The sequence below is a fragment of the Cervus elaphus genome, chromosome 19 (genome assembly GCF_910594005.1).
Source record: "Cervus elaphus chromosome 19, mCerEla1.1, whole genome shotgun sequence".
Classification (NCBI taxonomy): domain Eukaryota; kingdom Metazoa; phylum Chordata; class Mammalia; order Artiodactyla; family Cervidae; genus Cervus; species Cervus elaphus.
In genome coordinates this window covers 9,512,355-9,536,567 of record NC_057833.1, presented here as the reverse complement: position 1 = coordinate 9,536,567, position 24,213 = coordinate 9,512,355, and the positions used below count along the sequence as shown (strand labels likewise).

The 24,213-nt window shown below is 41.8% G+C and overlaps 1 protein-coding gene across 3 annotated transcripts in view; it reads left to right on the top strand.

The window, feature by feature from the left end:
• The window catches only part of PLCH1 (phospholipase C eta 1), a 227,659-nt gene extending 215,667 nt beyond the window's left edge, over positions 1-11,992 (top strand). Inside the window, exons 19-24 of one of the 3 annotated variants that reach the window (XM_043875362.1) lie at positions 898-982; positions 3,625-3,771; positions 3,996-4,075; positions 5,554-5,613; positions 6,048-6,402; positions 8,852-11,992. In XM_043875362.1, the coding sequence (XP_043731297.1) occupies positions 898-982; positions 3,625-3,771; positions 3,996-4,075; positions 5,554-5,613; positions 6,048-6,402; positions 8,852-10,920 (2,796 nt within the window). In that variant the 3' untranslated portion in view covers positions 10,921-11,992. The remainder of the gene's footprint in view (positions 1-897; positions 983-3,624; positions 3,772-3,995; positions 4,076-5,553; positions 5,614-6,047; positions 6,403-8,851) is intronic. The other 2 variants (XM_043875364.1, XM_043875363.1) reach the window with 2 other exon arrangements.
• Positions 11,993-24,213: the final 12,221 nt, after the last annotated feature.

Here is a 24,213-nt window from a genome sequence, read left to right as displayed (position 1 = left end):
GGGACTCTCAAGAGTCTTATCCAACACCACAGTTCAAAAGCATCAATTCTTTGGCACTCAGCTTTCTTTAGAGTCCACCTCTCACATCCTTACATGACCACTGGAAAAACCATAGCCTTGACTAGACGGACCTTTGTTGGCAAAGTAATGTCTCTGCTTTTTAATATGCTGTCTAAGTTGGTCGTAACTTTCCTTCCAAGGAGTAAGCATCTTTTAATTTCATGGCTGCAGTCACCATCTGCAGTGATTTTGGAGCCCCCCAAAATAAAGTCAGCCACTGTTTCCACTGTTTCCCCATCTATTTGCCATGAAGTGATGGGACTGGATGCCATGATCTTAGTTTTCTGAATGTTGAGCTTTAAGTCAACTTTTCCCTCTCCTCTTTCACTGTCATCAAGAGGCTCTTTAGTTCTTCTTCACTTATATATTGAAATGTATATATACACTTTTATGACTTGTTTCACATTTTGGTTATGTAGAGAACTTTGTTATCTTTTTATTGTTGTGTTGCTTTATTAAATGAATATTCCACCATTTATCCATCTTACTCATTATGGACATTTAGTTTGTTTCCAGTGTGTGGCTATTATGAATTCACCTGCTCTGAGCATTTTTGCATAGACAGAAGCTCTCATTTCTGTTGGGTACATACCCTCAACTAGAGTCACAGATTCTTTGGATAAAGTTTGTGTAGCATTAGTAGATATTGGTAAATAACAATGTAATCTTTTTTCTTTCATGCCTCAGATCTGACTCTGTTGCACCTGATACAGTTTCTCTTTGTTAGTAAGCACCTAAATGGATTGCTGTTGATATGTGAGATTTTGGCCAATATTCTTCAATTAATGTGTAGAGATGTATCAGTGGTAATAACTAATGCTTTTAATCTCTTTATAGATCATCGATCCTTTTGTTGAAGTTGAAATTATTGGATTGCCAGTAGATTGTTCTAAAGATCAAACTCGTGTGGTAGATGACAATGGTAAGGTCTCTGTTCACTTTTAATAAAGATGCTCTAGAGGTAGAATTTGCACCAAAAAGGAAAAATGTGTCTTGTGTGGGCTTCCCTGGTGGCTCAGATAATAAAGAATCTGCCTGCAATGCGGGAGGTCTGGGTTCAATCCCTGTGTTGGGAAGATCGCCTGGGGAAGGGCATGGCAACCCACTCCAGTATTCTTGCCTGGAGGATCCCCATGGACAGAGGAACTTGGTGGGCTATAGTCCCTGGGGTCGCAAAGAATCAGACTGAGCAACTAAGCGCGGCACAGAGATAGAATTTGCACCAAAAAAGAAAAATGTGTCTATGTAGAAGAGAAACCAATCTTTAAAATCTAGAACTGCCATCTGAATTTTGTGAAGACTTTTCAACACATAAAACTAAGTAATTGTGGACTGATTCATGGTATGTTTTGATGGATGTTGTAATCTAGGCTCTCAAGACTTCTGCTTTTGAAGCAAATGTTTTTTCTATTGAAATGAATAATATTTTAATAGGCTGGGTTACAACTTCATGTAGAAAAATGACTCATTACGTATTTATGTTGTTTTTATGGTAAGAGTTGCCTCAAAGTTCTCATTTGTGAAGCCTACATCCTAATGATTTCTTATTTTCTCTGGAGCATGTAAAACTGTAAAGACAAGGGCAGCACACTCTGGCAAGTTTATTCTTGAATATGTACTTGTGGTGGAGCAGCAGCACTCTTCTCTTATTTTGGCCATAATGTAAAGAAAGCTTTCTTTACTCAAGCCTCATGTATTTATCTTAACAGTCTTCTAAAGTTGTATTTATTTATACATATGACAAACATTGGGCTTCCCAAGTGGCGCTAATGGTAAGGAACCCGCCTGTCAATGCAGGAGACTTAAGAGACTTCGGTTTGATTTCTGGGTCAGGAAGATCCCCTAGAGGAAAGCATGGTAACCCACTCCAGTATTTTTGCTGGGAGAATCCCATGGACAGAGGAAGCTGGAGGGCTACACCCCATGGGGTCGCAAAGAGTTGGATACGACTAAAGCAACTTAGCATGCATGCATAACAGACCTTATTGCATGCCTGTTTTTCCTCAATCTCTAGTCATTAATACTCTAAAAAAAACAAAAACTAAACTTCAGTCCTCAAAACATTTGGGAAATTAGAGGTTCCTAGATTGGCTTTCAGAGGAGTTTAAAGAAAGGGATTTGAGGGTTCGAGAGTAGCAGAAACTTGTTACTTAGGAAATAACGTGCTTAAAGTAAGTAAGGTTCCCATACTGCATTTTCCTACCAATGCTCAATGAATTTTTTTAGTCGCAGAAGTAATTGAGATGTCATCACTAAGTCAACAAAAAGTATGTTTTCTCCCATTCAGGAGGGACATCTCAATGATTTTCAGTCCATAATTATTTCATTAGCTAAGGCATTAGGGTTAAGTGGCTGATGCCTCCTTAATACACACATTTAATAACACCAATTTTCATATTTAGAGAAGAAAAACTTATAGAGTACTTGAATTTTTATCTATTTAATTAATTTATCTGAGAGAATTTTACCAAAAAATAAATGTTTTTGGCTTATAGAATTTGAGTTGAATTATATGCTTTTCCTATTTATTTTCAGTACCTATGAAAATATATCATCTTTCTTGTGTTAAGGTCTTGCTTCATGAGATGCCATAAGAATCAACAGTGCCTCATCTCACTTGGCTCTGTCACTAGTTGTATGACGTTAGGCACATTATTTTCTCTGAATATCTGTTTTCTCAACTATAACATGAGCATTGTATTTCCTGTGTTAAAACATGAGCATGGATTACTTGTATATTTTTTTAAGAGTTACATATTTTTGAAAGTCAGTAATATATATATTTTTCTTAATTAGGGAAAGAACCCCTGCCCTACCACCCTTAGAGGATTGCCATAAGAATTAAATAGGATGGTATATGTATGTGGGTCCTCCTTGGTGGCTTAGCAGTAAAGAGTACACCTGCAATGCAGGAGACACGGGTTCAGTCCCTGGGTCGGGAGGATCTCCTGGAGAAGGAGATGGCAACCACTCCAGTATTCTTGCCTGGGAAATCCCATGGACAGAGGAGCCTGCGGGCTACAGTCTACAGGGTCACGAAAGAGTTGGACACAGCTGAATGACTAAATAACAACAACAACATTTGTACAATAACACTGAAACCTTACAGAATGCTTGCTGGTGATGATAACAGGAAACAGTTTGGTGGGTGAGAAGCATCGCAATAAATTTATTGGGGTGGGTTGGGGGTGGGGAAGAGGAATCATTCTTTACTGTTTTTGCTAACACATTATTCTTAGCTCACTACCATAGATACTTTTTGAGCTTACTGAAACATTCTAAATACTGTCTAAAAGAGCCTTCTCCACAATGCAGTTTTGCTTCAAGGATTATTAGAATTGATGTAATAATTTACAGGCAATTTTCTTACCAATTATTTTCTAGCAATGGGGGTAAGTTCCAAGGCTTTATTTCAGTAGGGCATCCTGGGGTGGCTCTGTTGTCTTCACCAGTTTAATAACCATTGCAAGCAATTTTCACTGTCTGCTTTGCAGATGTTGCCACTAAATCATTTTTAGCCAATCCCTTTTGCTTTTTTAATTTGTCTTTTCCTGTTTCTCTCAGGATTTAACCCTGTATGGGAAGAAACCCTGACATTTACAGTACATATGCCAGAAATAGCTTTGGTTCGGTTCCTCGTGTGGGATCATGATCCAATTGGACGAGACTTTGTTGGGCAAAGAACTGTGACCTTCAGCAGCTTGGTGCCTGGTAATTCTGGCTGAACTTTTCTCTCTAGACTGTTCCTTGTTCTTTGGAAGATGTGATATGCAATATATAGGATACACGGCATATATGATATAGAAAGTATGTGTTATATGATTATGTGAGTGTTAATATAACTATTGTAAAGTCAGGTATTTAATTCTATTTCACCCATGGAAAAGCCAAACATGAGTTCAATGAAAAGGTAACTACTTCTCCTCTTTTATCAGGCTACCGGCATGTCTACTTGGAAGGACTGACAGAAGCATCTATATTTGTCCACATAACAATCAATGAAATCTATGGGAAGGTGAGAACAATCACAGGGCTTAAAGTCACATGCAACTGTAATATGGTCCCTAACAAAGTTTTTAATTCATTGCATAAAAGGGACGTAAACCTCGACAACATGTTTTGACAGGAAACTCTAGGAAGGCCAGCCCACACCGTGCTCCCTGTTCTCGCCTGCCCTGGGGTCCTCATTCATGTGCTCCTTCCTCTGTTTAGGGGTATACGTGTCCCCTCCATCCAGTGGCCCTTGCTGGGCTTAACAGAACTGACAAAACTATTACTGTCCCAGGCAATCATTTGTTTGACTAAAACAGTAAAGCTGCAGTTACATGTCTGAATTTTATTATAATCCTTAAAAAAGACTCAGCTGGCTGCAGTTGGAAATGTAGTCTCAGATGTTTGAATTACCTGTCCTAACTGGGCTGTGATCCCAGCCAGTTCTAGGCAGGATGCATTCATTCAAGTGTCATGTATTTAACTGGAGACCTAAAAATCATGAATGAGTGAAAAGCCACCCACTGAAACTTAAAAGGAAGAGATTGTACCAGTGTCTTCTGGCTCTCTCCCAATGACAGTTTCTTCACTGCGGAGCTCACTTGAGGTTTACATATCAATAGGCTCTCATCTGGTAATGCCAAGTCACTGGGGATTTAGTGACCGGAACAATTTTCAGGACTAGATGTGATTTGGAGGGGCTCGGGCCCAGGGGTGTCCAGTGCTCTTTATCAGAGGGTCAGCATAGTCTGGGACTCCTCCTCCAGAGGTTTATACATTCTCTGTGCTTCTGCTTCCTTATCTGTACCTACTTCATAAACAAATACTTTATCTTTAAAAAGCTGCCTGGCACATAGTAAATGCTCAGAAATGTCAGCTAATATTAATATTAAAAAGACGACAATCTGACTGGTAGGGAGTGGACCAATTTGCCCTGAAATAGGAAGTATGTGTTTATTCTCACATCCGTCAGTTGGGAGGGGTAAGGATCCTAATTTCTAAGAGTGGTGAAGTTTTAAGTCTTCTGTATTCAGTCCTGCATTGCGCTGCTTGCTGAGATCTCTCCTCTGGCCTAAACATACACAAATGTAAATGATCAAAAAGTGATTCTTGAAGTTCTCAGGAATCCCAGGTGAACTAAGCAGCATCTCAAGCATTTCACATGCTTGAAGGAAATAATAAAATTCAGAATTTGTTTAAAACTTGAGCCAGAAATAACAGGAAAGAGAATGTGTTCTGTAGGCCTTGTGTTCTCTCTCCTAAGTAAATGTCCATGTGTAGTGTAAGTCATTTATTACCTTCAAGGTGTGTTTGGGTTGAGATGCATAAACCACAATGCGGTGGTAGTGAACTGGGCAATGAATGAAACCTGCAACTAAAAGTTCAAAGTGGGAGAAAGGGTTTACAGAGCATGTGTGTTGTATCACCGTCTGTTTTTACTTGTGCAGCCTTCTTGAATGAGCCCCAATTGTGTTCTGTTGTGCTTTTTTTCCCCCCTTGCAGTGGAGCCCTTTAATACTCAACCCCAGTTACACTATATTGCACTTTCTAGGAGCTACAAAGGTAGTTTCTCAGCATGGTGTTTGGTTCTGGCGGGCGCGTTTCTATCAGTGGTCATGGCAGCATGCCCTCACCTCGCTCCATCGTCCTGCTTACCACTTTGAAACGTGCGTCTGTTGCTTTAAGGCGGCTCAAGTTCATAACAGTCTGTTCACTGTGGAAACTCTTCCTACCACCTTGTCCTACCTTCTTTGGGCAGGAAACTCATGGGCAAGCTTGGTGGTGAAAATGGGAGGCTGCCTTCCTCCCAAAGTCAGGTTGATGAGACATGCATGGCATAGTGCAAACGTGTGTGTGCTGCCGTTTTCTCGGTTTGAATATTCAGTGGCTGTGAAATTTCGTTTTCTATCCATTTTTCACGCAGCCATCACGTGAGAGGCAAGCGGTTGACACAGTGGTATTTGCTTAACTTCTGCTTGGTCCTTTTGTGTCTTCAGAACAGACAGCTCCAAGGTTTGAAGGGGCTGTTCAATAAGAATCCCAGACACAATTCTTCAGAAAACACTTGCTATTACATTCGGAAGCGATCGATTGGAGACAAGATTCTGCGACGCACAGCCAGCGCTCCGGCCAAAGGCAGAAAAAAGAGCAAAATGGGCTTCCAAGAAATGGTAGAGATGAAGGATTCCGTTTCGGAGGCTGCAAGAGATCAAGATGGGGTCCTGAGAAGGACCACGCAGAGTCTGCAAGCGCGCCCTGTCTCTATGCCCGTTGACAGAAGTCTTCTTGGGGCTCTGTCCCTGCCTGTGTCTGAGACGGCAAAAGACCCTGACGGAAAGGAGAACTCTCAGGGTGAGGTGCTTTAAGCTTCTCTGAGAATACGCCATTTTAAGACACATTTTTTTTTTTTAAAAGACACATTTTGGTGTCCCTAATTACCACAATAACATGGTTGGCATTTTGTAGTCAAAGTAAAATGTTCTGAAAAATAGGTAATTACATTACAGTGTTACCTTTTAGACCAGATTTTAAACTTAGGCGAGAGGGTGCTGGAAGAGCAATTTCCTAGTCACCTACAGCCTCAAAATAACATTGACATCTGAAGTTGACTGTGAGGGACCAGGGATGATGGTGAAGAGCGTATGGGCCTATGAGGTACAACATAGGGAGTGAAATCGGCAAAATATGAGTAGAGGTCATGGTTTTTTCTTAGTGGGTACCATAGTTACTGATTTTCTGAGAGGAATAGAATTATATTGACTTTTCTGAGGTGTAGTTTAGTTGTGTTTCTTTCTCACTATGCAACATGTTTCCACAATTGGAAATGTTTATGGGGAAAGAGGAAACACCAGCTGTTAAAAGTAAGCCACTGTCTTCACTTGAGAAATCTCTGCTTCCTCAAGAGGGAGCTTATTTGCTGTTTTCCTGTGGCCTCTGTGTCCCTCCCCTGGATTTGGGCAGGGGAGGCAGCATGTCTGTGGCTCCTGTCCAGTTACAAACTCCTCAGGCACAGGGACCAGGTGTTACCCACCTTTTCCTCTAATTTGAGCATAATGGTTCACTCATATCGAGAACTTGATAAAGAGTGGTTATCTGTTTTACGAGGTACCAAAGAGCTCTGGCCTTTATCAGTGACTCCTCCCCCACCCTATTTTAGATAATTCAAGTGCCAAAACTGTATGCATTTGATGTCTCTGCAACAGACAAGTTTTAATTAAATCAGAATCACCTCAGACAGTAGAAGATAATCCCTGTTTCTTTTAGCAAAATTCTTTCATCATGCAGTCTATTTCAGTAATCTCTTTTCTCATGAATACCAATTTATATTGATTTTTATTGTCAGATATGATAGGAGGACAAATCAACTTTTCAATGGCTTCCTTGAAGGAGAAAGGGGAGTTTAATGTTTGAAATTTTGCTAAGAGTAGTATTGGAGAAGAGATGAAATACATGCTTTAAAATTTATTTTAAAACCCCACCTTGGGGGAAGTAAACTATAAATAAATATAAACTCCATTTTGGGAGGGAAATAAAGCAAAAAATGGTAATAATTAATCCTGTTAAAACCACAATTAAGATGCTAATACTATTTAGGTGAGTTAGAAAGCAATAGTTGATATTTCTTTCCTGCATTTAAAAAACAGGAACTTTATATAAGTTATTCATATATATATAGCATAATATATTTAGTAATACATAAATATGAAACTTGTAAATATAGAGCAATACCTAACCATGCAATGATTCAAGTTACCATGTAGAAGAAAAATTAGGTGGAAAAAATTCAGAATACAAAATTGTATACATAATTTTATAGAAGCTTACAGTATCTATCTGAGTGGTAACATCATATAATATTTATATTTTTCCTTATAATTTTTGGGTTAATCAAGTTTTTATGATGAACTTTTTAGTTAGGAAAATAGTTAATAAGTTAAACATTCTTTTTCAATTTTCATAACTGAAAGCATAAAATGCTGTTAAAATAATGTGATTAAGAATATTAGCACACCTAATATTGTCTTAACATTATACTAAACAGGATGGGGTACCCTGAATTAATTTAAATTGTGTATTTTTTTTAAGTTTTCCTTCTTGTGCCTAAGATCTTGCTGCCTCATTTAGGGGAGAATGAAATATGAAATTTATGTATTAAAACTCCAAAAAATATGATCAGTGGGAAATTAGACATTAGCCATGGCATAGAATTGGTGACCAAGTCTTTATTTTTACATTTTAAAGTCAACAGATATTGATATTCTAATGCACTTATTGCACTTTCCAATTTGTTTCAGAAATTAATTGGTCAAATTAAGTCTTTTGCCAAAATGTTTTTCAAAATGATTTGTGGGTTTTTTGGTTTGCTTTTTACTAGCACATGTATGACTTTGAAAGTTTACAGTGTCTTGCTTACAGGTGCCACAATCCTTTGTTTAACAGAGCTGTCTTGTTCTGTTTTTATTGCCATGCTTCTGTGTAGTACAAATCTGAATAGGAAACAACCTAAGGTAATCTTCACTGTAAAAGTATGGTAACTCATTGACATTTTTTTTTACAATGAATATTACATCCTTAGCTGATGTAATAGCTATTCAAAGGGAGGCTCCAGTGAAACTATATAAATATATTTTACCATTTATCCATCACACAGACACTTTGTTGCAAATCTCTACAATCCATGATTCTGTCACAATGTAACAGATTTACATTTTCCATTTGTCTGTCTGAAGGCAAACATGAGTGTTTGCAGGTCCTATATAAAATGATATATGTCACTTAAAATATTGTTTGTTTCATTCAGCAGAAGATAAGGATGCCAGAAGAGATGGGAAGGCAAGTGTAAAAGACCAGCATTTCTCAAATTTCAACAAAAAGTTATCCTCTTCCTCCAGTGCCCTCATCCACAAAGACATCAGCCAAGGGAACTCTGCTGTTTCTACTGCCAACTTGTCAACCACAGAACAGTTAGTGCCAGGCCCAAAGGGTGGGAGAACCAAATCAAACGTGTTAAGTGATTGCCGGGAACAGTGCCTCAGCAGATCCCTCTCTCCAAGGCAGCATTTGGCTCGTGATCCTGCAGTTAGCCCATCAAAAGATCTATGTGGTGTGAAAACCAAGGAAAATGGGAATGCTGGGGGCTTAGCTGTAGGGAAAAGCACATTGTCAGGAAGCATCCTTTCTCAAAGCAATCTGGAGATTAAGAAGCTGGAAGGTAACTGGGATAAGGGCAGAGCTGCAACATCCTTTTCTTTGTCAGACGTCTCGACACTCTGTTCTGATGCACCTGACTTACATTCCACTGCAATTCTCCAGGAGAGCGAAATTTCCCACCTTATTGACAATGTCACTTTGACAAACGAGAACGAGCCTGGCAGTTCCATCTCGGCACTGATTAGCCAGTTTGATGAGACCAGCGACCAGGCTAGCCCTACAGTTGTTTCTCATCTTCAGAGCCCCAGTGTGATGTTGGGCCATCCTCCTGTGCCCACCATGGACCTAAAAACGCCCTTCAAGCATGGCTTTTCCAATGGAAAACCCAAGTCATCCTTCCTGTGCTCCTCTCCTGAGCAGATTGCATTCTCTGGGCATGAGACCTGTGAAGGTTTAACACACACAGCTGTTGGTGAAACTATCTGCACTCCTGTGTCCAAAACTAAACCAGATAATGACCTTTCTGGGAAGGCCACGACTGGGGCCATAGAAAATAACCTGCCTCGGTCCTCTAATACTTCTCACTGCTGGTTACCAGAAAGTCCCACCCAGGGAAAAGACTGGGAATTCCTGAAGAACCCCAGCCCTGCCACTTCCACTGACTTGACACTGGAAGATGTAATAGCTGCTCCTACTCTCAGTTTAAATTCTGGGGAGAGCAGTCTCGTGGAATTGGATGGAGACTCAGAAAATCTGTCCCTAACGACCTGTGAATATAGGAGAGAGGGTACAAGTCACCTCACTTCTCCTTTAAAAGTGAAATACAGTCCAGATGCAGTGGAACATTTTCAAAGAGGCTTGAGAAATGGCTACTGTAAAGAGACTCTCCACCCTTCTGTCTCTGAAATATTCAACAATACTCAAGCTGTCAAAAATCAAAATATTTCTCGTCTAGCCTATCAGGGTGCTGGCTTTATGCATAACCACTTCTCAAATTCAGATGCAAAAATGAACCAGACCTCCGGGCCCCTGACTTGCGCTCATGACATGCATGCCCCTGCCCCGGAGCAGTCCACACACTCTGCTCTGAAGCTGTCCAGTCCTTGCAAATCCAAAAGTCTGGGGGACTTAACATCAGAGGACATCGCCTGTAATTTTGAAAGCAAGTACCAGTGTATTAGCAAGAGCTTCGTAACCACTGGCATCAGAGACAAGAAGGGCATGGCTGTGAAAACAAAGTCGTTAGAGCCCATGGATGCCCTGACCGAGCAGCTGCGGAAGCTTGTGTCCTTTGAGCAGGAAGATGGCTGCCAAGTGCTGTATTCCAAGCAAGATGCCAATCAATTCCCCAGGGCCTTGGTCAGAAAGCTGTCATCCCGAAGTCAGAGCAGAGTGCGCAATATTGCCAGTCGTGCCAAGGAGAAGCAGGAAGCCAACAGGCAGAAGAGTGTGAACCCCAGCGCTGTGGGAGGAGTGGTTCTTCGAAGCAAGCCGAGCGCGCCCGCGCCCACCGGGAACCGGCACTCCACCGGCTCCTACATCGCGGGCTACCTGCGGAGCGCCAAGGGCGGCGGCCTGGAGGGCCGCGGCATCCCCGAGGGCGCATGCGCTGCCCTGCGCGCCGGCCACGCCGACAGGTTCTGCTCCCATCACTCTGTTCTGCAGACCGAACCCAGCAGTGATGATAGACCAGAAATTTATTTTCTTTTGAGACTGTGAATTACATAAAGCTACGTTTTCACTGTTAATAAGATATTCTGTAGACTGAGTTTTCAGTAAATATGGTCCTTGGCTTTGAGATGATTTTCAGATGTATTTTTAAACTCGTGTTACAGCCTCCTTTTGAGTCCGTGTGTTCTTTTTGCTTTTGTGTATAGACCCGGGTGACATTTCCTGTGTACCTCTGATCTTTCCTCCCTGAGGTGTGAACTCTATTGGTATGAAATATGTGCATGCCCTAGATGTGAAACTTCTCAGCAGTTTCGGTTCTATGTTTCACCAAGACGCTCTTTACTCTGTGCCCTCAGCTGACAGTCACAAATGTAGTCATTTTTACTCTCTGCTAAGAGATTTTTACAAAGGACAAAGGGATGAATTCTTTATTTTAAAGCCATTACCATCTTTCCTAGTTTTCCTTCTTTATTGAGAAGCTCAGATGCATTTTTACAACTCAGTTAAAAGAAGATTTAAAAAGTTACCTACCTTACCTTTCAAGATTTCTCTACCCCACCCAGAAGGAGAGTTCAGAGGAGATGGGTAGCCGCCCCACCCCCCACCCCCGCCACCCCACCATACCCTCTCATTTTAGAGCCGGGTGTAAGGGTCTGAGGAATAAAGCAAACTTCTGTATATAAGGACAAAATTGTTTGTTTTACATAAATTTTGTTACATATTTTTGCTAATGGCTTTGTATGTAACAAGAACACAGTTGCCAAGCTATTTGTTGTATTTTTGAACTTTCTGATTAAATTATAGGCTGCAAATAATGGCTTTCAGAATGAAGGACTTCCATCAGATGCTAACAATGACAGTAGCACAAATTGAAAACTTCCCAAAGCTTTCAAGAAAAAAAAATATTTTCTCATGCTAAAACCCAAGTGAATATAGATAATTAGAAGAAACCTTTTCCCTTCAGGGAGCCAAGTAACTCTATTTTAGTACCAACATACATTATTTTCACTGTGAATCCATTTTTTATTGCATGTTCAGATGTCCCTCTTTGCTTTTTTGTAATGTTAACTGCAATGATGTTCTTCTTGGAATTCATGAAAATATAATTAAAGGAGATTTTTAAACACTTGGGGAATTTTTTTTTTTTTTTTTTTTTTTTTTGCAAATTGAAATTCATGTGATGGCTGTTGAGTAGGGGGAACCCAGAGCTCTTGAAAATATTTGCCTTTTCATCTCTTTGCAGTAAAAGAGATCACTTCTATGGGGACAGTTTTAAGCAGCATTTTGTGTCCTTGAGTGTTTTCATTCTGCTTTCAAGACCGTATTTGCAAGGTGACTTGAGAAGAAATGGAAATGTAATGAGTTGCTTTGCATTTGGTGATGATGTTGCAAGTTTAAAAATCCTTCCCAAATCCTGCCCATGGCAGGAGTGGAGTTGGTAAGCAGGCAATGCCGGCAAGAGGCTGTGTTTGACAAATTAGACCACCTGAAGCTTTGCTGTGTGGCTGGAGACTGGGGAGGAAAGCAGTTGAATCCTGCTTTCTCTCTTCAGCCTGCTGCTGCAGAACCTGGACCCTGTGCTTCACCACCTCGATGGTGGTGATCCCAGCCAGGTGCCCACCCAGCTCCTGCTCACCTTCAGTTCCTGCCGCCACCTCTTGGCACCGCAGCTGCTTCTCACCCCTATGCCAGGACTCCATGGAGTTCCTGCTTCTGGAATCGCATACAGGATCTGAGCCTACCACCATGGCCACTTTGCTCATTAGGCCATTGCACAAGCAGTGAATCTAGCAAGGAGAGAAACTGACCGACACTCAGAAAATTGGTCATTCTGTCTCCCTGGTTGTTAAAAGTCTCTTTGTGGCTATGCCTATTCTTTCAGAGTCACTCTTGAGAGACTGTAATGTGGCCATGATCACAAACTGTCTTTAACTTGAGTTCAGGGTCTTTCTTTCTCCATCAGTTGGTTCCCGGGAATAGGTGTGGCTGAGAGAGTGGCATTGATGCAACAGAGGCAGGTGATATGGAGATCAAGGCCAACAGTCATATTTTTTGCATCTTCTGGAGTACTTGAGCCTTCCTAAGTCTACTGTTTCTTTCATGTAATCATTTTTGTCCACTCAACCCTTTCCTGGGAGTTTCTGTTAACACCAAGCTCATGATGGGCAGCTCCAACTGCACAGTTGCTTGATGTGCCATTGTTAGGCTCTCCCTCTTCACTTCAGAGGGTATGGCCCTTCCTATTCCAGACCACTGGACCTCTAACAATTTTACTGATGTCGCAGGCCCCTTGATCATCAACGACTTGCTGCCTTCCCTCTGACACATTTGTGTTTTAATAGGACATTTAAATTACTTGGCCTGTTCTCCTTATTAGGTCCAATTAGTAAAATGTCAATCAATGTAGAAGCCTGGCACAATGCACTGAAGAAAAGCAAGATGATGGAGATCAGTATGGACTAGACCCTGAGAGACAGCAGAAAACTGATCCAGACCTACAGCGAGACAGTGAAGGCTTACTGCTGTCCTTGCAACTTGAAGATGAACTGCTTTTGATCATCTCTGTTGACGAGAATCAGACATAAAGAATTCAGCAAAACAATAGTCACAAATGAAGTGCCAGAGGTTGAGTTGATTTCCTCCCATAAAATTCCTATCTAGCGTCGAAGCTGCAATTGGAATAGTATTTTAAATTTATAGTAGTCCACTGGCACCCATCATGATCACCATGGTTTTGGGGGGAAGGCCTGGTAGGTGAAATGGACAGATGTATTATGGGAATCACCATCACTGAATCTTTTAAGTCTTTGGTACTGATTTCTGCAATTTGTCCTGGCAGGTATAGCTTCTGATTTTACTATCTTGGCCTGGATGGAAGGTGCATTGTACCTTTTTAAATCATAATATTCCTTAATTCATAGGTCAGGAAACCAAGGGCCAACTTCTAAGTGTATCTATCCCAATAGGCATTCAGAGACTAGAGACAGGGCAACAGAGTGGGTCCTTGGAACTATTGGATCCATTGCAAGATGAACCCAAACACCATTTACAATCTGGTGTCTGTAAGTCTCCCTTTTAATTGGAAGACCATGGTGGTGGTGTGGGTTCTCGAATATTGTCAGCTGTGATCTCATTCTAACCATCCTCAAGATGTCTAGGACTTCCCTGGTTGTCCAGTGGTTACGAATCTGTACTTCCATTGCAGCAGGCACTGGTTCAATCTATGACTGGGGAACGAAGGTCCTGCATGGTGCAGCAAAAAAAAAAAAAGCTTTCTGGGAATTCCCTTCTCTGTAGTGCACAATTACTCTGCCAAGTTTGAGGAGAGGTTAGAGAGAAACTTGCCGTGCTCTGGTGGCATTGTGGGAACCCAACATTCCCTGTAATCAATGGGCTCTGGCTCTGTGAACTGACTGAGATCTAGTAACTGAAGATTGCAGTTTTCCATCAGTGTCTGACAACAGCATTACGGTCATCAGTTTTCAATTCTTTTTGGTTGTATAAATCAAACAAAAGACTAGTCAGTGGTCTTCAAACTTTAGCATACACCCAAATTACCTAGAGGATTCATTAAAACATAGATTGCTGGCCCATATCCCCAGAATTTCTGCATTAGTAGATATGGAGTGGGGCTTGAGAATTTTCATTTCAAAGAAGCTCCTGCTGCTGCTAAGTCACTTCAGTCGTGTCCGACTCTGTGCGACCCATAGACGGCAGCCCACCAGGCTCCCCTGTCCCTGGGATTCTCCAGGCAAGAACAGTGGAGTGGGTTGCCATTTCCTTCTCCAATGCGTGAAAAGTGAAAGTGAAGTCGCTCAGTCATGTCCGACTCTTCATGACCCCCTGGACTGCAGCCTACCAGACTCCTCCACTCATGGGATTTTCCAGGCAAAAGTACTGGAGTGGGTTGCCATTGCCTTCTCTGAAAGAAGATCCTAGGTGATGCTAAAGCTGCTGATCTTAGGACCACTAAGAGCACCTTAACTAGTACTCTTCGATGGTGGTTACCTTTGGAAAAACCATCATCAGTTAGAGGTAATAATCACTTTGGGCCAGGGCACTTTGCCATTCTGGCCATACTACTTAGTGCGGTAATTATATCCCTCCTGGCCTCTGCCTTTCCAGAATCCTGTTATCTCCTTTGATATAGAGCCCAGTGCTCTGCCAGGATCTTTCACCTCCAATCTGACCTGAAGAAGACAACCAACAGTGAGTTTCTCAGTGATGTTTGCTTTCCCACTCAGGTGGCATGTTCCTTCCTAGAGAATACACTCAGGTGGTGGGTTTGCACATCTTCATTCTAATATTCTCTTTTTCCTGAGCCTTCTGATTCCTTTCTCACTACCCTGCCAAGTAAGTTCCCATAAACTCACCTCAACTTACTGAGCCATTGTGAATCCAGGCTTAATGGAGTCATCTTAGCTAACTATTAGGACTGGTAGACATTAAATTTTACTAGGACATTATTAAGACTTGCTAGACTTTAAATTCCAACTTATGGATGAGTTGCCCATTTCAACAAATCTCTCCTGTTCAGTGGTATGTTCCAGGTCCACTTGAGGACCCAACACCCTCAAGATCTACTGCTGCAGATGTTTCTCTGGTTCTTGCTTGATGTGTTCATGATATGGTATTACTCCCTGCCTTAAAAGCATCTATGGAAAGAAAAAAAAAGCATCTATGGCTTTCACAAAATGCCTTAAAATGACAGTTACTGGCCAGAACCTATCTAGGATTTCAGTGCCATCATAAGTAGCCAGCCACTACAGAAGTACTAAAATTATCATTACCCCCATTTATGCAGTTGTTAGAGCTACTTGATATCCCCAATCTTACCCTAAGCCTCCACTCATCCTGATCAACCCTAAGTGAGAGCATTAGTAATTCACATTGCCACAGCATGCCACCTGCTATTACTACCCTACTTCTGGTACAGTGGTCTCAGGCTGGCGTTCTTAGAGAAGACTCTCAGAGGGGATGGCTTTTGTGCTCATGTTTTATTGGGGCCTGGTCCTAGGGAAGCTAGAGTGAGAAGAAAAGGAAAGAGAGATAAGGAAGTAGGGAAAGAAACTATGAAGACGAGGATAGCAGGCTGGCTGTGATGTCAGAACAAACAGCTGGTTGCCTGACCTTGTGAGACAAGCCCAAAGAGGCCAAATAATAAAATGACTGCCCTTCAGAACAGTCCAGGAGGGGAAGAAGAGACTGCTATCTGCTGACTGTTTTCTGTTGCTTGCCTTTGTTGAATTCTGCCTCCTTAGGGTGTTAACCTTCTCAGCTCTCCAGCTATGTTACCCAGCCTTTACCAGCTTCCCTGAGGAAGCCAGAGCTCTGTGGGTCTCATCTGGCAAGTGTTCAGATGTAGTCATCTCTGCTTGTTGGTAGGAGCTGTGTGTGGAAACTTCCTGGTTCACGGTGGAGGCAGTGGCCATCGTAGTTGGGATGTAAAACTGTGAATCAGCTGTGATCCGTGGCTGGGGTTGTGGGGCTGGGATGCAAGGGAGACAGCCATGGCAGGGGTGTTGGCAGGGCCACGCAGGGTTCATGTATAAATTGGCTTTTGCTCAGCCAGTTGGCATAGGTGTCTGGTCATCTGAACACCTATCAAAGGTCTACGTGATTGTGTGCTAAGTCGCTTCGGTCATGTCTGACTCTTTGTGACCCTATGGACTGTAGCCCGCCAGGCTACTCCGTCCATGGGATTCTCCAGGCAAGACTACTAGAGTGGGTTACCATGCCCTCCTCATCAAAGGTCTACTGATAAGCAATTTCAATACTGAGACCTAGAAATGAAAAAGAAAAAAAGGATTTAGCCAAATTCCTTGACCTTATGAAGCTTACAAAATATTCTGTGAAACAGACATAAAAGTAGATAAAGGGACACAGTGGGCTAAATGGAGTGGTCCATGCAAACATGGGGTAGGCAAGGTGCACAGAAAGTGGCAGCTCATTTGGTTTGGGGGGACAGGTCAGAGAAGATTTCTTGGAGGCAGGACCAGTTTCAAGGACACACAACCAGTGTCTCAGGTTCTCACACTCAGAAGTGCTCATGCTTGGGGTTTAATGCTGTGTGGTCCCCTTTTGACATTCTTGATACTGTGGCTTCACCTTTGACATGTGTGTTCTGTATGAAGCACAAGGGGGCACACGCCTGGGGCTTGGCATCCCAGCCCAGTGCAGTCCCACCTGCTGCCTCCCTGTCTCCCCAGGAGGGGTTCTCAGCAGCCCACCTTCGCCGGTGGAGCCAGGCAGCAGTGAGCCCGGCAGGGAGAGGCCTGCATACTCTGCCATCACCCTCTGTCCCCAGCAGAGACCAGGCGTGGGAGCAAGGACGGTCAAAGTTGGGCTTGTGCTCCACTGTGTCTTGGGTGGGGCAAGATGGCATTTGTTCCCAGCCTGGGTTGGCAGTTCCATAGTCTCCTTGTCTAGACAGCTCATGGGGGCCTCTCTTTTACCCTCAATGAGGTTCCAAATATGCCCTGTGCAGAGGCTCCAGTTCCTTGGCTTGGGTGGCCAAATGTGTGATGAGTGACTGACTAGCCCACTTTTTCATTTTGCACTGGGCTCAGAAAATTATGTGATCAGCCTGCTTGGGGGTGATGATGCTGGAACTGATTCTTGAAGGATAAATAGGAATTTTCCTGATATAAAGGGCAAGGAAGGGGCTGAAAGAGTCTCCTAGAAAGAGAGAACAGCATGAACAAGTGTGTGAAGCATGAAATTGTACCACACATAGATACATAGAGCTGGAAATGCTGCTGCTGCTTTTTTTTTTTTTTTTTAATTTCCTGTTTTTGAACATCTTGGTGGATGGTGTTCTATCCCCTGAGATGGGAAGGTGAAGGCATTCATGGGTGAGGGGAGAGCTCCCTCTTGGCCACGTTAATTTGAGATTCCTATCAGATGGAGATGTCAAGGGGACAGTGTCTGGAGCAACAGGCAGAGCTCAGGGTGTGGGTTTGGGAATCTGGCACAGGTGACTGAAAGCCATGGGATGGGTGAGGTTGTCCAGGTAGAGAAAGTAGATAGAGCAGAGAAGGGGATCGGGGATACCCTTATTTTAGATGATGTGGGGAAAAGGAGGACCCAGAAAAGGAGACGAGGAGCATCGGATACAGGAGGAAGAAACTTGGGAGAATGTCATGGAGATGATGATGCAAGAGTTTTAAGAAGGAGGTCTGTACCTAGTTTGAAAGTTTTTAAATACTGGAAGGTCAAGATACTTCACATAAAAATGTAGGTCTTCAGTCTTTCATGAACAATCAGCAAGTCTGAAAACACAGGACTCACAGTCTGCTTGGTAAAAACCGGCTACCGGCCGCCGGAGCCTGAGCTAATGAGTGCGCATGTGCTGTGCATCTTCGCCGTCTCCCACCCACTGCCTCCGGTCTCCCTGACTATCAGGGCTTGTCAGTCTGCATTTATCATCATGCTCACATTACTGAAAGTCCCACAGGAGAGAACTATTTCTCTGTCTCCCCATCAAAGCCAGGAAAACAAAAGATAGCCCCAAAGAGCTGTGTGTTTTAAAAGCAAAGTTGGGGAAAAAAAAAAAAAAAAAAAGCAAAGTTGGAGGGAGCATATTTCTGTGAGGAAGTGATGAATAGTCTATGTGTTTAATGAGAAAATCAAGCCTCTTCAAAAGAAACAGCTCTGTTTCACTTGATTATAATCCACTACCTCCATGTCTTCTGCAGGCTTTTGAGTTGACCCTATTTTAAATTCATTTGCATATTCTGTTTCCAGAAAAAAAATATTTCTCAAATGTTTCATCATGTCATTTTTCATATTTAATTAACCTCAGTGAGTCCTGTTGGTGTCCATATTGTCTGAACACAGAAAATATGAACTGACTGAGGATGTTTTTCAAATCTAAATTCACACTTAGGAGCATTTGTCCACTGTCCTTTGCTGGCTCTCTTCCCAGCTGCCAATTGGGAGCCTAGAGGTATGTGTGACAAGGCCTGAATCACCAGTTCAAGTCCTACCCCATAGATCATTTTCTAATCAACAAGACTATCTGTATGGCAGGAGGAGTTCACTCTGGTCCCTTCAAGAGCCCTGGCTGATACGGAGCTACAGGGAGCCTCAGTGCTGGGGTGAGGTTGTGGGCTTTACATCCTATGGTCTGAGCCTTCTTGTCACCCTTTCCCCCACTTCATCTCTTTATCTCGCCACACATGCCCTAATGCATCACCTCCTGGTGACGGGAAGATTCCAGTCCTGAGCTCTGATCATATTAAGGCATAAAATTGTATTGTAAATTAGAAGTTTCATCTCCCAGGAGGAGGGAAGACCAGTCTGTTCAGTCAAGTCTTTTGCAAATTCACAGCGGTGGTTATAAGTTTGTGATTAAAAACTTATCTCTGGGCCAAACTACTTGCATTCAAATTTCATTTTTGCCCCATGTACATTTTACCATTATCTGTAAAATGGGAATAATAGTAGACTAATCTCATGTTGTGAGGATTCTGTGAATTGACATGTAAAGTCCTTGATTAATAGTGGTTGGTATTTGGTAAATGTTCAAATTTTTGCTGTTGTATTAGAATTATCATCATGCTGATTGTTACCTTATGGCATACTGTTTGATCTTTCCACTTAGTTATTATGTAACCACTGAGTTGATCAGTTTCTTTCTCCCTGAAGTACAATGCAGTTTTTGGTGGGGGGATCAGAATTTTCTAATTTATACACAATTCTATATATCATCCTTTCCTACTGACAGAGACAATGAGAAATTTCTCTTTATAATTTATGGATGCATGCTTAGTAGAAGAAATTGAATATATTCATCTATAAATACATACAATTTCTAAACAGGAACAGTCAAGGAGGGAAATCACTCAGATGTCAAAATTCTTCACTTGGGTCCAGTCTCATTTTTCTTAAATCTTCCAAACCCCTCTTCAATCAGTTCTCTGCTCTGAATTCCTTTCCATTCATGTGTTGAATAAGTGGTCATTTTGCCTTGTTCCTCATGCTGTTTCATGGTTTTTTTTTTTTTAAATTGTTTCATTTCCATTTTGCTTTTCACAGTGATACCACAGAGTGTTTTGAACACAGTATGATTTCAGAGAGCCTAATCAATATCCTGATTTTTTTCCCCCAATTATTCCCTCAGTATATTCTCTATCTCCAGTTGCTATTTCAATGCATGTTTGTATAATTCACTTTAAATTATGCTTTGAACTTATTTCTTATTTTGGAATTTTTCATTTTGAGATTAGATAAGACGTATAAAATTGTTGTAAAAATAGCATGAAGAATTCCTACATACACTTCACCCAGCTTCCCAAAATGTTAACGTCTTACATAACCACAGTATAATGATCAGAAACAGAAAGTTAATATTGATATGGTATACTATTAGCTAATCTATAGTTTTATTCAAATTTTATTAGCTATTCCACAAATGACCTTTTTTGGGGACCAGATTCCAATCAGTGATCCCAGATTGCATTCAGTTGCCATGTCTTCTTGGTCTCCCCCCATCTGTGAAGTTCCTTAGCCTTTGTCTGTCTTTCATGGCCTTGACACTTTTGAGGAGTACTGGCCAGGTATTTTGTAGAATGTTCCTTTGTGTTGGTCTGTCTGATATTTTCAGACATGCTTTTTCTCTGTCAGTTCTCATGTTCAGGCATGTAAGATTAATGTAAATAAATAGGGTTTCTCTATGACTTTAGCATTATAGATTTCTTTACAAAAAACCTCTTAAGAACTTTTTATTCTTAAAAATGTCTTGAAAGGTTCTACTCCCTACAATGGGAACTGAATAGTCACCTGTGCATGCTAAGTTGCCAGTCATGTCTGACTCTGTGTGAGCCTAAGGACTGTAGCCCACCAGGCTCCTTCGTCCATGGGATTCTCCAGGCAAGAACAATGGAGTGGGTTGCCATGCCCTCCTCCAGGGGACCATCTAGATCTAGGGGTTGAAACAGAGTCTCTTAAGTCTCCTACATTGGCAGGCAGGTTCTTTACCACTAGCGCCACGTGGAAGTCCTAACAGCCACCCAGATAAAAACAAAACAAAAACAACCACAATGACCTCTCCCTACAAAGTTATTTTTCTCTTTCAGATGAATAACTATTTGTGAGAATTCTGCTGAAAGATTATAAAGACTTTCTCACAAGCTAGAGATGCTAGTTCAAGTAAAATGTGAAGAAACATGAAAACAATGACATTTTAAAGTGATTTCTATGATCTGACTTTATGAATACCATACAGCATTTAGTGGTCTTATATTTTTTATAACTCATTCATTTTTACTATGAAATCTTTATAGCCAAAAGAAGTCTAGTATATCATACATGTTCATTGATTTCTTTGACTGCAAGTCACAGAAATCAATTCTAGCTGCTCATTGCAACATGAATCTATTGAAAGGATATGGCTTAACTCATAGAACCAGGGGAAACAACTAAGATATTGGCTCAAAAAAGACAGTTGTCAGTAGGCCTGCAGCAATCTATAAAGAAGGAGCTAATGAGCTGACCTTTTGAACAGTCTCTGCCTTCTTGAAGGTACTTATTGTGTGATTCTATTCAGGTTTAAATATAAAAGACAGAGCAAGTAATGCACCTTTACTGATGATCCCAGAAAGACTGGGTCCACATGGGGAGGGATAGTGTCTGTTTGGGCTCCCAAAGAGTCTGAGAGAAGAGTTTAAGAGCAAGCACTTCATTTGGGAGCTGCCCCCAAGGAGGTTTACTCAAGAGTGGGGAAGAAAGGCAAGGAAGGGGAAGAAGTCAATAAAAGATGTGTTATCAAAGCAGTTTCCATGCTTGGCACCTGAGGTTTATTCTCACAGTGAGAGAGTTTAGAACACACATCAGAGTTATTTCAACTGAATGATGAGGAAGCGAGGATATTTTCCAACCATTTCTCTTTACATGGCTGGTTGAAAGCTTCTGGGACATAATGTTGCTGTTGTTCAGTTGCTCAGTTGCATCCAACTCTTGCAACCCCATGGGCTGCAGCATGGCAGACTTCCCTGTCTCACTGTCTCCTGGGGTTTGCTCAAGCTCATGTCCATTGAGTCAGTGTTGCCATCCAACCATGTTATCTTCTTTGCCCTCTTCTCCTCCTGCTTTCAATCTCTCCCAGCATCAGGGTCTTTTCCAGTGAATTGACTCGTTGCATCAGGTGGCCAAAGTATTAGAACTTCAGCTTCAGCATCAGTCCTTCCAATGAATATTCAGGACTGACTTCTTTTAGGGTTGACTGGTTGGAATTCCTTGCAGTCCAAAGGGCTCTGGAGTCTTCTCTAACACCATAGTTCAAAAACATCAATTCTTCACTGCTCAGCTTTCTTTATGGTCCAACTCTCACATCCATACATGACTACTGGAAAAACCATCAGTCAGTTCAGTCGCTCGGTCACGTCCAACTCTTTGCAACACCATGAACCGCTGCACACCAGGCCTCCCTGTCCATCACCAACTCCCAGAGTCGACCCAAACCCATGTCCATCTAGTCGGTGGTGCCATCCAACCATCTCATCCTCCGTTGTCCCCTTCTCCTCCTGCCCTCAATCTGTCCCAGCATCAGAGTCTTTTCAAATGAGTCAGCTCTTCACATCAGGTGGGCAAAGTATTGGAGCTTCAGCTTCAACATCAGTCCTTCCAATGGACACCCAGGACTGATCTCCTTTAGGAGGGACTGGTTGGATTTCCCTGCCGTCCAAGGGATTCTCAAGAGTCTTCTCCAACACCACAGTTCAAAGCATCAATTCTTTGGTGCTCAGTTTTCTTTATAGTCCAACTCTCACACCCATACATGACTACTGGAAAAACCAAAGCCTTGACTAGATGGACCTTTGTTGACAAAGTAATGCTTTTTAATATGCTGTCTAGGCTGGTCATAACTTTCCTTCCAAGGAGTAAGCGTCTTTTTAATTTCATGGCTGCAATCACCATCTGCAGTGATTTTGGAGCCCAAAAAAATAAAGTCAGCCACTGTTTCCACTGTTTCCTCATCTTTTTGCCATGAAGTGATGGGACCAGATGCCATGATCTTAGTTTTCTGAATGTTGAGCTTTAAGCCAACTTTGTTACTCTTTCACTTTCATCAAGAGGCTCTTTAGTTCCTCTTCACTTTATGCCATAAGCGTGGTGTCATCTGCATATCTGAGGTTATTGATATTTCTCCCGGCAATCTTGATAGCAGCTTATGCTTCCTCCAGTCCAGCATTTCTCATGATGTACTCTGCATATAAGTTAAATAAGCAGGGTGACAATATACAGCTTTGACAGACTCCTTTTCCTATTTGGAACCAGTCTGTTGTTCCATGTCCAGTTCTAACTGTTGCTTCCTGACCTGCATACAGATTTCTCAAGAGGCAGGTAAGGTGGTCTGGTATTCCCATCTCCTTCAGAATTTTCCACAATTTATTGTGATGCACACAGTCAAAGGCTTTAGCATAGTCAATAAAGCAGAAATAGATGTTTTTCTGAAACTCTCTTGCTTTTTCAATGATCCAGCAGATGTTGGCAATTTGATCTCTGGTTCCTCTGCCTTTTCTAAAACCAGCTTGAACATCTGGAAGTTCATGGTTCATGTATTGCTGAAGTCTGGCTTGGAGAATTTTGAGCATTACTTTACTAGCTTTGACTATATGGACCTTTGTTGTTAAAGTGATATCTCTGCTTTTTAATACATGGTCTAGGGTTTGTTATAGATTTCCTTCCAAGGAGCAAGTGTCCTTTAATTTCATGACTACGGTTGCCATCTGCAGTCATTTCGGAGCCCAAGAAAATAAAGTTTGGTATGTTAACTCTTGGTTAATTCTGGCCTGTCCTCTGCAGGTATCCAGCATATTATTACAATTAAACAGAAGTTTTCAGGCAAGGAGTCATAGGAATTTGAAGTGAGCAGCTTTCTGTGAGTAGAAGCAAGTGCTGAGAAGACACAGTCAGGGAATGAATACATCTGCTGGAGTGGTTTCCTTAAGAGAACACAATTGAGATGTTGTTACTAGCAGGTGGAGACTACAGTATGAGCAGGAGAAAATGGTAAATATTCATTTCCCAACCAGTACAATCCTCTCATTTTACAGAAAGAGTTGTCTGCAGGTCAAATTGTTGTATATGTTGTATCGGGATACTTTCAGCTACAAGCAGGAGCATATCAAAATACAAAATACAAGTGGCTAAAAGAATAGAGATTGTGTCTGCATTATAGTGCGGTAACAATTGCTCATCAGTAGCTTCACACAGCAGAAGTTTCTTTCTTTACACAAGCAAAATCAGCTGAGGGTTCAGGCAGCTGTCCACAGCAGCTGATTTTTTAGGCATTGGCTTATCATTCCAGGCTGCTTGAATCTTTGGCAGCTCCGCAAA